Source organism: Lytechinus variegatus, chromosome 3 (assembly GCF_018143015.1).
Source record: "Lytechinus variegatus isolate NC3 chromosome 3, Lvar_3.0, whole genome shotgun sequence".
NCBI classification, from domain to species: domain Eukaryota; kingdom Metazoa; phylum Echinodermata; class Echinoidea; order Temnopleuroida; family Toxopneustidae; genus Lytechinus; species Lytechinus variegatus.
The window spans coordinates 64,098,353-64,112,091 of NC_054742.1; the positions used below are offsets into that span (position 1 = coordinate 64,098,353).

A 13,739-nucleotide genomic window follows, 5' to 3' on the forward strand; every position below is an offset into this window, starting at 1 on the left:
GAAACTAACATTAGAACTTGCCACATTTATCAAAACAGTGTACATACAGAATTTATTTTTTTCAATGAAATCCACAATTTGATATATTTTAGGTTATGTTAAACATCAGATAATATTTTCCTAAACAGAAAAAATAACTGATAAAAGATGATATCACATGCTTAAAAGAACACTTGTAAAAATATATACCTCTAAATATTTCCAAAGGCAGGATTCTTGTGCATTAAAAAAACGATACACATATATACTGTATATATATATATATATATATATATATATTAATTTCACATATTCTCTAGAATGTTCACAAGTGCCAAGTACATTTCATTTTCAGTACAATTTGATTCTTCAAGGCCCAATACATAAACATTCTTGTAAAACATTGGGTTTATTTAATAAGATGAATTGTGTGGCATGAGATATCATTATGTTATGAGATCAAATTGGGATATAAAAGCTATGCAGCAATGCAATGGGTCCTATTGCCTCCCCCAAAAAAAAAAATTAACAAAATTGCATTGAACATAAGTCATGATTTTTCCAGTGATCTGGACCTTAAAAGAAGGTGAATAAACACTTCATCAACTCACTTTGCCCTGCAGAAGAAAAAGGGAGTGACCATTTTAATGTAACCGAGATGGTTATGAATTATACCTTGTGGTCATAAGACCAATAGCTCCATGATAAGACTGTACCACTCAAAATTAATTTGTTCATAAGTGTACAAATCATTTTTGATGAAAAAAAGAACAATTTTGTCACATTATTTTTAGATCATTTAAATAATTAAAACTATGAGTGACAGTGTGCATGGTACAATATACAAACTAGCACATCAATGATGTGGAGCTCATGCGGCATCTCGCAACGAAATTTAACACAATTTGAATTTCAGCCCAGTTGACACTAGTGAATTAGATTGGTGACATAAATTGAGGATATAGCATTGAAATTGATGAAGAAACGACATAGAAGCATTTTTGTGATCTATGAATAACTTCTTGTATAAATTAAGCATAAATAACTTTCTAGTCAAAATTTCTAAGCTCTGTAAAACCTTGGTAAACCTCATGTAACTCTCAGATGGAACAAAAATAATCAAAATCAATCAACAAATAAATAAGTATTTTTTGTGAGTTTTGAAAATATATGAATAAATTAGCATATTCAATGAGTTTCATAATTCTGTGTTGAAATTTTGTATCACCACCTATAGCTATCATATGAAGCAAACAAAATTGAAATTGATAGACAAATGAAGGAGAAAATCATTTTTTTGTGATTTATGAATAAATTTTGCATAAATTAGCATAAATAATTTCTAAACAAAATTTCAAAATTTTGTGTACAAGTTTGGTAGACCTCATGCAGCTCTACCAGATGGAAGGAAAGAAATCAAAATCAGTCAACAAATAAAGTAGAAGAGGCATTTTCTGTGATTTATGAATAATTTTTGCATAAATAATTTTCTACTGAAACTTTCAAAATTCTGTGTACCGGTATACATTTGATGAACCTCATGAAGTTCTACCAGATGAAAGAAAAAACATCAAAATCAGTCAACAAAGAAGGAGCAGCTTTTTATATGAATTTAAATAAAATACAAATTAGCAAATCTAATGAGTTACAAAATTCTGTGTAGAAGTTTTGAATCCCCCACCTAGTGCTATCATATAAAGCAAACAGAATTGAAATCGGACTTGAAATGGTGAAGAAGCATTTTGAAATTGTGGATGGACGCCACGGCATAAGCTCATCTGGCCCTTTATGAGCTAAAAAATAATTTTATGAGTGCAATGGACAGAATTTGAAGCTGAGTCAAATGGATCAGTCATGTCATATTTCCATGAATGAAGTATTCTGTCCATTGTACGAATGAAAAGAACATTCAGTATTTGTTGTATATGATACCTAAAAATAGATCCTTGTCATTTAACATTCCTAAATCTAGTGTGAGCATGGTCTGTTGATTGTCAAATACATACATCCGCGCACTGTAAACATGAGTGTTTAGGTGTGGTGCCAATGGTCTTGGCGAGTGTGCAATGGACAAAATCGGATCTAAATTGCACGATTAAATGGATCTAAAATTACACGGATGATGACGTCCTTATGTGCTGAATGATCGACATCAAACAACCAATCAAATGACAGGGATCTATCTAGATGTAATATAATAAGAATTGTGTACACATTAGTGTGCATTGCCATTAACTACAATACTTCTAATGGCTAATGCAAGTTGTTTATACAAACATTAAATTCACTATCCTATAGCTCTGTTTCATTAGAAAAGACTCTCATTGCAAAAAAAAATGATTCAGCATCCCAACATTTTATACAATATAATTATAAATCAATTTGTAATTCATAAACAAAGACAAATGGCAGTCACAAATTTATACAGATTTCCAATATCTTACATCAGCCATACAGCAGAGCAACAACATGCATATTTAGCCACAGACAGTATACAAATAGCGAAAAGGCATGAGTGTGATGGTGCAAGATTTGCATGAGGTGAAAGAAAGATGCTATATTCAATGAGGAGGAGTTAGCAGAGTTGAATAGAGCGTTCTTTCTTTCACCGAACAAAATAAGAATATTTGCTATTTGTGTTGTAAAACGCCTCGAAATTTAGAGAAAATATGAAAAAACAAGAATTTTTCCCTGTAGTAATCTATGAAAAGGGAGCAAAAATACTGAAAGCAAAAAGCAAAATCCCACAAGCGCACACGACCTTGGGCAGCATTACGCATTTAGCCAGCAGGCTTACATACATGTATACGCGTATTGCACCTTCATTTTTACTGAGCGCGATTAATTAAATCGTATCGTGATGTCACCTCCTAAAGCCATGCACAATGGTTTGACATTCAGCCTCCCATTTGCTCACGTAGAACAAGCTTAGAAAGTTGTACAGTAACTAATTTTGCATGATTATATTTTATGTTAAATTTCATCCTGTGCAATAATAGGTCAACACATCATCATGTGACCAAACATGTATTACAGAAAGAAAAATATGCTATTCCGAGATGAAATTCATGTGACAGTGCATTATACAATACGCCATTAAGAGAGGGTTTAATCTTAAAAAAGAACAATGTGCAAACTAGGTGCACCCCCCCCCCACTTTTTTACAACAAAAGATTGACTTAAGATGTCCCTTCATGTACATGAAGTTTCTGATTGTTGAATATCAAGCAGATTGATTAGAAAAATACAAAACAAATACACTGTTTCAAATCAATTCAGTGTTAAAAATCAATATAACCTCAATTAAAATGATGATTTAAACTACAGTCTCCAAGTAAGTGCATGATGTATTTGTTAAATAGCATTTTGAGGTTTCCCTCCAATTCATGTAAAAATATGTTAGCATAAAGTCTTCTTAATAATTGTGTAAAATAAGGAGATAGCATATTTATGATTTATTCGTATTTGTGTAAAATATAGAGATTCGGTGATTGAAATTGTTACAGAGGTAGTTTTATATACATGGGCAAGTCAATCCCGAGATCAAGAAAAAACCAAGAGAAAGGGTTCTCTGCATTTTCAGGATGTTTTTAATAAAAGGAGGTAGTCATCAATCCTCAGAGTTGTATAAAAATAAACACACAACAAAAAATCTGAAATGCCCAGTAGCAAGCTATCCTCCAAGATCACCACTTTCAACAAAAAAAAAGAAAGAGGATGTGCAATTCTGACCCCCCCCCCCATACTTGAATTTCATACTCATTTCTCACTGCAAAAATGTTTATATTTCTTTTCTGGAAAAAAAAAATTTATAATTCATTTACATTGCAGATAGTAGTGAATTTCACAAGATTAGTAAAAAAAAAAAAATGTTGCCATAATGAAATTTACAGGACAGGACATCCTCACATTTTTCTAGATATTTATCGAATAAATGTCAGGGTGAATTTCCCCTTGTAATTCTAATAAAAATCATGAAAGAGTGTCTACATAGTTTTAAGCCCAAATTCAATTTCAAAACAAATATTTGCAGCAAAATTGTTATAGGTCCCAAAGTAGTTTCTACAAAACACAAAATAAACGACTTAAAATAATCATTGCACATTTTCGATTCACAGTAACAAAAACACAATCATATGTAGCCCTTCAGCTATTGCTAATCAAATTACATAATTTTCAATCAATAAATACAAAATTGCTAAAAAGGCATTCAATACTACAACGATCCAATGAAATTCTTTCATGTACAATATATTATTCTTTACTGCGTATTACACGACTTTTAAAAACATTTACAGGTTTTCAAAGAGATGTTTTCTGAAAATGCAGAGATCATTCTCATTATTTGTAGTCTACATTTATTTTATGAATGTTGAAATGAAATCAAATGAAAATGAATAATAAAATAAAGCCAGCCAGAAAAAAAAAAAATCATAACATGCATCCAACCAATGAGCAATAAATTTTCTACTGGATTCACAGTATATGTGAAGATGATCATGCAGAACCGCAGAAGTAGTCTGTATTTTTAATCTTGCATACATTTACTTCTTAACTAATCTTATAAATAAACCCAAATCTAAAGTAAAAGAAATAAATGTAAGTGTTGGCACCTAATTTAGAAATAATAATGTGCACATTTACTTTTTCCTTTGTGTATAGAAACACACCTTTAGAGTCCCCATTTTTAATTGTGAAATTTACACGCAAGTATATAAGAATTATTTGACTATTGAGAATTCTATTTTCAATTGCTTAGACCTGATTTATATTCATGGCAAGCAGTTATGATAATACCCAATATCCTATGGTCATATAGTCACCACCTTAAGTCAACCCCAGTTGCATAAAAAACACCATTATGGTAACTTTGCCATCCAATGGTAACTACCATGGTAACGCTGATCAACAGCCAATCAAAATCAAGGATTCCATGCAAGATACCACATTGTAACTTTAATGCAACGGGGCCCAGCTATTGTTTGGTAATTTTGCCCATAATACAAATAGGAGGGCAGGAATGATAGAATGACACACACTTCAGATATACAATTACATATATATACACAAAGAAAAGATAGAATAAAGGAGAAATTTACCCAATAAGTAATTAAATTTTTCATGCAAAGTATAATTAAGTAGACTAGTAATTGAAAGTACCATAGGGGAGACCAGGGTTAGTTGGAATATGGGGTAAGTTGAAACATTGTAATTTTCTTTAAATGCCTGTAAAATAAATTTATGCAATACTGCCCTCAATTTATTGCTATTAATAATACAACAGTGTTGAATCATTATTGCAATAAATTGAGGGCGGTGTTGCATAAATTTATTTTACAGGCATTTAAGAAAAGTACAATGTTTCAACTTACCCCATGTTCCAACTAACCCCGGTCTCCCCTACATACTGGGGGTAAGTTGTATCTGGTAGAAATCACTAGATTCAGCTGCTAATTCAATCATGATACAATCTTTTACAGTAGACAAGTTATTAATCTACATATCTACAATTCCATGATTAGGATACCTCTTTCCCTGTAAGAATTATTCAGGCAGGCCATGTTTCATGAAGCTGTTCGTGAGTCACAAGCGACTTTATGATCGACTGGTGACCTCTTCTTGGGTGCTAAATCCACAAGGAAATTTGGCAAGCATATTTATCTACCTCGAGAGAGGATCACCAGTTGTTCATAAAGTTGCTCTTAACTTACAAACATCTATATGAAAGTAAACACCTAACTGGTCTGTGTGTGTTGCATGCTGCTGTGCTAGGCTACCAATGTGATCTGGGCCCCGTCTTACAAAGAATTACGATTGATCCAATCAATTGTAACTCTATGGAAATCCATAGGTGTAATAATTTTTTTTACAGGAAATTTGCAAAATGTCTTTTGTAAACAAAGGAGAACACACCAAAGTGTCAAGAAATCAATTATTTTATGGATATGCATTCATATCTAGAAAATTGTTTGAACAAACATGCATTTATAAGTTGACTCTGCTGGCTTTCCATATTTGTGATTGATCAGATCAACCGCAACTCTATGTAAGATGGTCCCCTGGAGACTTGGAACTTCCTAACCTGGATTACTGATTACTCATGCCTTTTTGGATAGTTACTGACTTCAATTTAGTCTAATAAAAATGTCATGTATTGATGACTCTAACAAGAGACACGTGTACAGTAATACCTCAGTCACATTTGCTCCACGGTGGCCAGCTGTACGGCTGGTCGAAAACAGCCATTTTATTCATTTTTATTCAAACCACCTATTACAAAAAAATGTTAAAACGACTGTTTTTTACTTGCTGTACATCCACCGTAGAGAAAATGTGACTGAGGTATAAGGCTCTCATATTTTCACCTGCTACTATCAACTAAGTTCATTAATTCCTTTAAAACTGAGATATAACATAATCAAGTACATTACTACATAATTCATCTGGCTACCACAATGGGTAGGTTAGGGGTATAAAATATATTTCAGAAGGTTAGCATCCTATGTAGTACTTATATAACTATATGACACACCATTATGGCAAATGTAAGATGATGAAAAACATGAGATCATACTGAGATTTGGCAATTATTCTATTAAATTCTTTTAAAGGGTAAGCATTCTGTATCACACAGAGAAACTATCAATATCAATGTTTTATACATATGAATAATTTTATGGTATCACTGAAAAACCTTGACACTCAAGTAGGCATCAGTAAAGAACGACTGAACGGAAAATATATAGAGGGAGAGTGAAAGAGAGAGGGGAGGTTGGGAAAGATTTAAACCTGTATATCTCGTCCTAACCGATCGATCTCGTCGATAACAAATGCAACACTCTCCTTCGTAGCCCTTGCATTAGAGAATATAATCCTGAAGAAGTTTATATGATCACTGTTTGGTTGATATCCAATCAGCATAGATCCTTCCAACACCATACTTTCCTTGATAGCAGGTGCAGCCTGAGGGGTCAAAGATTAATTTGATATAATTTAATTGTTATAGGCCTGTTCCATTAAAGTAAGAGGTCAGCACCAGCAAAATTGCAAGCCCTGACCATTTCAGTGAAATTCTTGGTGTTGATTGGCTGAGAAGCATGTTACCATAGTAACAGTTAGAAAATGTCAACTTTCATTAAATGCTGCCAAGGTCTATATTCAATTAAGGTCTAAAGTGAAAAAGAAAATTTGAGTGAAGATTCACAATCCAGAATATTATGAGGTGATAATATTTCATTTTGACTGTGAACATCTTTATTCATCTGTTATTTCTCCTCTACTTGTTTTCCTCCAACTTGCTATCTCACTGTATGTAAATATCCAATAGCATATCTCCCAACATCACAAATCCACAAACAAATAAAAATGATTTGAAAAGAAAAAAGCGACAATGCTTAATTTTCTACACAACCCTCTGGAATAACTTTCAAAAGAATAGGGACACAGGGTCATTATGGGTGAAAATTGTTCGTTTTCTTTCCCCAAAATAGTGACAATTGGCAAGTATGCAATAGCCTGATACACTATAGCAGCACTCTCGCTCCCTTAACATCCTCAGTAATGGGATCTACTCTTATTCAAGATCTCACCTTACTCAATCTCTGCCAGAACTCAGGAGTCCTTTCCTCGTTTCTAAGGCATTCTGGGATATACCAGAAACAAACATTAGTGCATTGAGGCTATGGAGAGAATGAGAAAGTGAAAAGGGATAACATTTCCTTTGATTTAATGAGCTATATGATAAATGAAAAATAAACCATGAAAGAAGAAAACTAGTTAGGACCATGAACCAATACCAGTTACAGTAATCGAGTCTTCTCTGTTTTTTTCTCCAATCAAGTGGTCAATGCAAACTCCCTCCATCAATTCAAGACATTGCCAACGACCCAACTTTTTAATATCTAGATGTTCACACTCTATCAGTTGTGGGTTGGTCTATATGGAGGTGCATATCTCAGTTTCGTTTCATTTGTTTCTTTCTTTGAAATTTTGTTTTTGCAGACCTGCCAACCTCTGGGAATGAAAAAGTGTATTCTGTGATAAAAAAAGTGTATTTTCCCCCAAAAAGTGTATTTCATAATAAAATGCGTGGCGCACTCGCTCATCGAGGTGCTCAATCTGCATGCAAGCTAAAATGTGCACTGCTCTTGCAGATGAAAAAAAAGTTACCTGATATTACAATGATCTAATAACCATATTTGTGTAAGTTTTATGAAATAGAGACATATAAAGATGATTTCTTTCAATAAATTACGACTTTGTAAAAAGAAAAAAAATATAGAAAAAACATACTACCATATGGAAAAATCATATTGCAAAAATTAAATTATGCATACGCAAGAAGGTTGGTATTCTATATCGACTGAGACACTTCCTACCACGAAGTATTTTGATTCTGCTGTACAAGACATTCATACAGCCCCACATCACATATGGTATTGAAGTCTGGGGTGGAGCTAGAAAGTTTTCTAGATTCTATATTATTAATTCAAAAAATGGCAGTGCGTGCGATAACATTCAGTACATATATGACAAGATCAGCACCATTATTCAGGGTTCTTAAGATACTTGACATTTACCAACTGTATAGATTATCTATCTGTAGTTTTATGTACGATCTAATTAATACAAATTTGCCACATTCACTGCTGCAATATTGTTCACTGATTAAACATAGATATAATACAAGGCAAAAGGAAGACGATAACCTGTATGTACCAAAGGTTAGGACAAGTTTGGGAAAAGAGTGTTTATCCTATGTAGGCACAACTTCTTGGAATGAGCTACCAACCAAAATTAGAACGAAACCATCAAGATCAAGTTTTCGTAAAGCTATTGTCGAACATCTGTTGGAAAAATGAATTTTGATACCATCTATATTTTTTATCATCTAGATATCTTTCATATGTAAATACTGTTAACTAATTTTGTTAAATTGTTATGTAGTCATTGCTAGCGTGTACTAGTAGACTCACGATTTTCATTCTTAAAAACATGTTTCTATCTATCTAGACTAGAAGGGGCCAGACTTGACTAGCATCCATGCTATTTTCTGGTTCCTATTATCCTTGCTTTTCTATGTATTCATAAATTATTGTCTGTAAACTTGTAAAATTTGTATTATCATTGCATTGGATAATAAATTCATTCATTCATTCATTCATTCATTCTCATTCATTCATTCATTCATTCATTCATATTTTGGTTGCAAGAACGTACTAAACAAGCCAAAAACGTACTGTTTGGCAGGTCTTGTTTTGGGGCTTTTTTCATTTAAGATTACATTTTTATTTTCCCTGATAATCTATATTTAATAGTCAGAAAACTTAGTGCTTATAAACACCAGTATTAAGAGCATTATAAATTTCATGATTATTCTTCTTATTATTATAATCATTCAATATAATTGCTGTCATTAATCATTAGTAATCATCAATTTGATATTTCAGCTTAAATTTCAATGATTTCTCAAAGTTAAATTCATAATGAACCAGAGCTTGATTTATGATAATATGGTGAAAATTAACCTTGATTTCAAAGATTTTCTCACAAAATAATTGTTTGCTGCAAGTACATCCTTTTGCTTTTAAGCATTATATAAAAGCGGAAAATCATTATCATGTTATTTAGAAAATTAAAGTAACAGGTTACTTACCTCCATCAAGACTTCAAATCCTTCACGTTCATGAAGAAGCTGAGTGAAATACCTACATAGAACAATGAAACAAGGCCTGTTGGAATCTTCATGACAATTATATTGGTGGGAATGAAGGTAATGATGATGAAATATACTGATGATGATAGTGATGATGACGATGGATGATGATGATAATGATAAAGATAATTACGATGGTGATGTTCATTGTGATGGTGAAGCTGAAGATGGCAATGATGATACTGATGACGATGGTGATGATGGTGGTGATGATGATAAGGATGATAATGATGATTAAATCAATACAGATGATGATGATGACAGTGATGATGGTGGTGATGATGATAATGATATGATGATGAAAACATTTCATACAGCTTCCATTTTAAATCCTAATCATATTTCTCTTTTACTATCATGGTAGTCATTAATATAAACTAAAGGGTAATGCTTCTTTTGATCCCAAATAGTTTTCTTTTTAATCTAATAGGCAAAAATTGATTTATGATCTTCATCCTCCTTTTGTTTTCATCATGATTATCATCCTCTTTATATATTCATGTACAACATGACCAGCATTTCTATATTGAAAGAGTGAACCAATTTCAACTCTTTGTCTGGAATGTAATCTCACTTATTAGCCGGAACCTGTTTGAAAGATATTGAAAAGGAAAAAAATCTTTCCCAGCATAAAACTCAAAGAAACAACTGGAAGAAAATCCAGTAGAGTCAGGGGTGTGAGAGTTCAGATTTTTTTGTTTTGAATTTCAGCTTTTTTTTTACTCAAATTATTGGAACTCTTTCCATTTCAGACTTTTAAACACTCTTCGGCTTTTTCAGAACTTTTTATCTGTGACCACTCACCCCCCTGGCTTTTTCAGATCTTTTTATCTGTGACCACTCAACCCCCTGCAGACTCTACATAAGTCGTCCTTCCATAAGTAGAATAATCAACCAAACTCATACACTATTTCAGACCAGAATATGCACAACACGTGTTAATAACAACTCCTATGTCAAATTTTGGCCAAGCAGAACAAGGTCCTGTTTGATAAAGACTTATTATTTCAACATATGCAAAATTTCTATTACAAATTTACTACACCCAATCAGATTGCATGATTTCAGAAGCTTTTAACTTTCATTGCAAATGTGTTATTGTAACAAGTTTTATGAAACGGGCCCCAGATTTTCGTAATCCCAAGACGTATTTAACTGGGGTAGAGTCACCAGAGGGAGAAGGTTAATTACCTAGAAATGGCAAACTTGTGGTCAATCTCTGCCTCAAAGCCCTTATTGCCTTTAGCCTTCCACATAAGCCAGAGACGGAAGGCATCTACCTTTCTGCCGCACTGTAGGGACTTATCCCCCGTGTCGTAACTAATGTCATAGAACTTGTCCTGTTGGAAGAGATACCTGGCCTTGGCACTCATGCACCTGTTCATCAGAGTTTCCTGTCAATGAAAGCAAAGCTTCATGATCGATACTAAGACTGAATTTAATGATTACATTCTATCCATTGTATAAATCAACTGTAAGATGAATGGCAAAGCTTTGTGTTACTGGCCCCATGTTGGGTGAAGAATAATATGCAAGTTCAAACATGATGCCTGCAATCTCTTGTGACCTACTTGAAAGGAAGTTCACCGGTTTCAATGAAAGCAGAAAAATTGTATGAGCAAAGGTTTGATGAAAATCCATCAAAGAACATAAAAAGAGAGTTATGGAATGTTATTCTTTGTGCACCATGAACCCCTCTGTGCTGAATTCTTTTCAGGGAGGGAAACAATGGATTGTTTCTTCAAGCGTAAAATGCAAAGTTTGCACGGCACCGCTAACGGATTGGGGCAATATGATAAGTGGGAAGGGTTAAAGATTTGAATTTGTGACATCACTTGTAAGCAGCTGCCCCCTACATGTATAGCATGCAATATGAATTCCAGAAATGCAAAGTTATTTACAGAACATGAAAAATAAAGAATATATATATTTCTTACAGAAGAGCGTATGGAATAAAGTGTCTGGTGATATATCCGCTACTCAATTAGCATCAATTAAAATTTCTTGAGAAAATGGCATTTTTTTTAGATTCATATCACACGACATATGGAGAAGCTGCTCGTCCGTGATGTCATAATATAAAAAATTAAAAATTTCATGATTTCATTATTCTTTGACAAATTTCATCAAACTTTCACCAATATTTTTCACTATTTTTTCTGATTTTCATTAAAACCAATCTCATGAATGAACTATCCCTTTAAGTATATTACCAGGGTGGGCACAATGCTGGATATCTAAACTTCATACGATCCATTAAAAGAGAAATGAATGCATCCTCTTTACAGTTGAGAAGGAGACAAAACTTACCGCCCTTTCACACAGTAAAAAAAATTGTATTTGAATGATGATTCTAGTGAAAAATAAGGCTAATAATGAATTTTTAACATGTGTGAAACCAAACTCAAGTTACGGTACAAACTTTCTGTGTGAAAGGTCCGATGATTCTAAAGACGAACTGCAATCATCATTACAATGAAGATTCAAGATTCATGTGTGAAAAGGCCCTAACATTCATATAGTCATTAAACGAATTACAACCAAAAGACTCTGATTCATGACAAGAAAGGTACTTTCATTCAAAGAATAAGATTGAAATTTACAATGAGATGGAAAGAACAGGGAAACCTGATGTCAGTGAAGACATACAATAAACGCTGAGTGACAGGCTTGTTGAAAGACCCACAAGATTTCAAAAGAATATTTAAATAGAATCCATGCTAAGGTTTGCACTAATGAATGCACCCTACATGTTGGGTTTATTCACAATCAGATTTATGAATGAAGAGAGGCCCATTATGACAGTGCTTTTTAAACATATGATGCTCAGGTTTTAGTGGATGGGTAGGAGCAGTGTGCAGACGATAATATTGACATTGTTTAAAATCACGGGCAGCCAAGTGGGCTATTTATAAACCACACCGGTGGCGAGTGCACAGAAGTGTTGTTAGCGTACCAGAATGCTAAAATTAGGGCCAGTCACACCTTTCACGGGCGACCAATGCTATACGCACTGTTTTCACCAACAGACCACTAAAAGTAGGCCTACCAGTATTGATAAACTCACAGAAGCTTAGTCCAATTCCTAATAATCTAACAATAAAAGGCTTAGCAGAAGCTAACAGTGGCGCTAATGTTAATACAAATCACTAACAGTGCCAAGGGCACCAATAGTGATGATGTTAGTGAATAATTTCTCTCTTTAAAACTTGTCTCCCTTTCTTATACCAAGTAATTTATAATATACCTCGACCGAATTAAAGGGGTATTCTGGGCCCAACAATATATGAATAAATTGAGTAAAATTAGATCAGCAAATTACTGAAAGTTCATTAAAATCTGATAAAAAATAACAAAATTCTTGAATATTCAAAATTAAACACTTTTTTGGCAACTGATATTACTGAGCAGCATGTGGCCATGAATATGCAATGAATGGAACGATAATGCCATATCCTCTAGCTCTTTCCCCTTTTTCTGATTTTATTGAAAATTTGAAATGAACTCGTAATTGTCTCAAATGTATGTATGTCGCCCGAGTAAAACAATGTTCTTTGAAGCAACATTCTGTGTGGACAAAATTTAAATAAACCTAATTTTGTACGATACAACAGACCCTCATTGCATATTCTTGAAGACATGAATAAGAAATTTCACTGAAATAAGGCCAAATGCAAAATTTTGAGAAACCATATTTTTTTTCTACTCATTTCCAATTTTTATCAATTTGTCAGTGTTTTGTTTGTCTCACTTTACTGTTCGAATCATATTATTTTCTTCAGCCTGGAGTACCCCTTTAGGAATAGGTATCTAGCAGGGATGTTGATTAGTGCCAAGATATATGATCCTTTCAAAGATTTTTTCTTCCAAGATATATCATGTATTTAGATGTGGGAAGACATTTTTTTATGAATAGACCCTACATTAGAAAGAAGAAAAATAGCTGATGAAATTTATCGCATGATAACCATCATTGGCAAATACTCTATCATGAGCATGATGAGTGAAGTCTGTGAAGAGTATTTGCAAACAAAAGAAATTTATG

The 13,739-nt window shown here is 33.2% G+C and overlaps 1 protein-coding gene across 1 annotated transcript in view; it reads right to left on the bottom strand.

The window, feature by feature from the left end:
* Nucleotides 1-5,391: 5,391 nt before the first annotated feature.
* Nucleotides 5,392-13,739, bottom strand: part of LOC121411646 (cysteine sulfinic acid decarboxylase-like) — a 34,791-nt gene continuing 26,443 nt past the window's right edge. The window contains exons 11-15 of the mRNA XM_041604463.1: nt 10,886-11,088; nt 9,635-9,686; nt 7,569-7,658; nt 6,015-6,942; nt 5,392-5,450 (exon numbers count right to left, since the gene is read on the bottom strand). Of these exons, the coding sequence (XP_041460397.1) occupies nt 6,763-6,942; nt 7,569-7,658; nt 9,635-9,686; nt 10,886-11,088 (525 nt within the window). The 3' untranslated portion in view covers nt 5,392-5,450; nt 6,015-6,762. The remainder of the gene's footprint in view (nt 5,451-6,014; nt 6,943-7,568; nt 7,659-9,634; nt 9,687-10,885; nt 11,089-13,739) is intronic.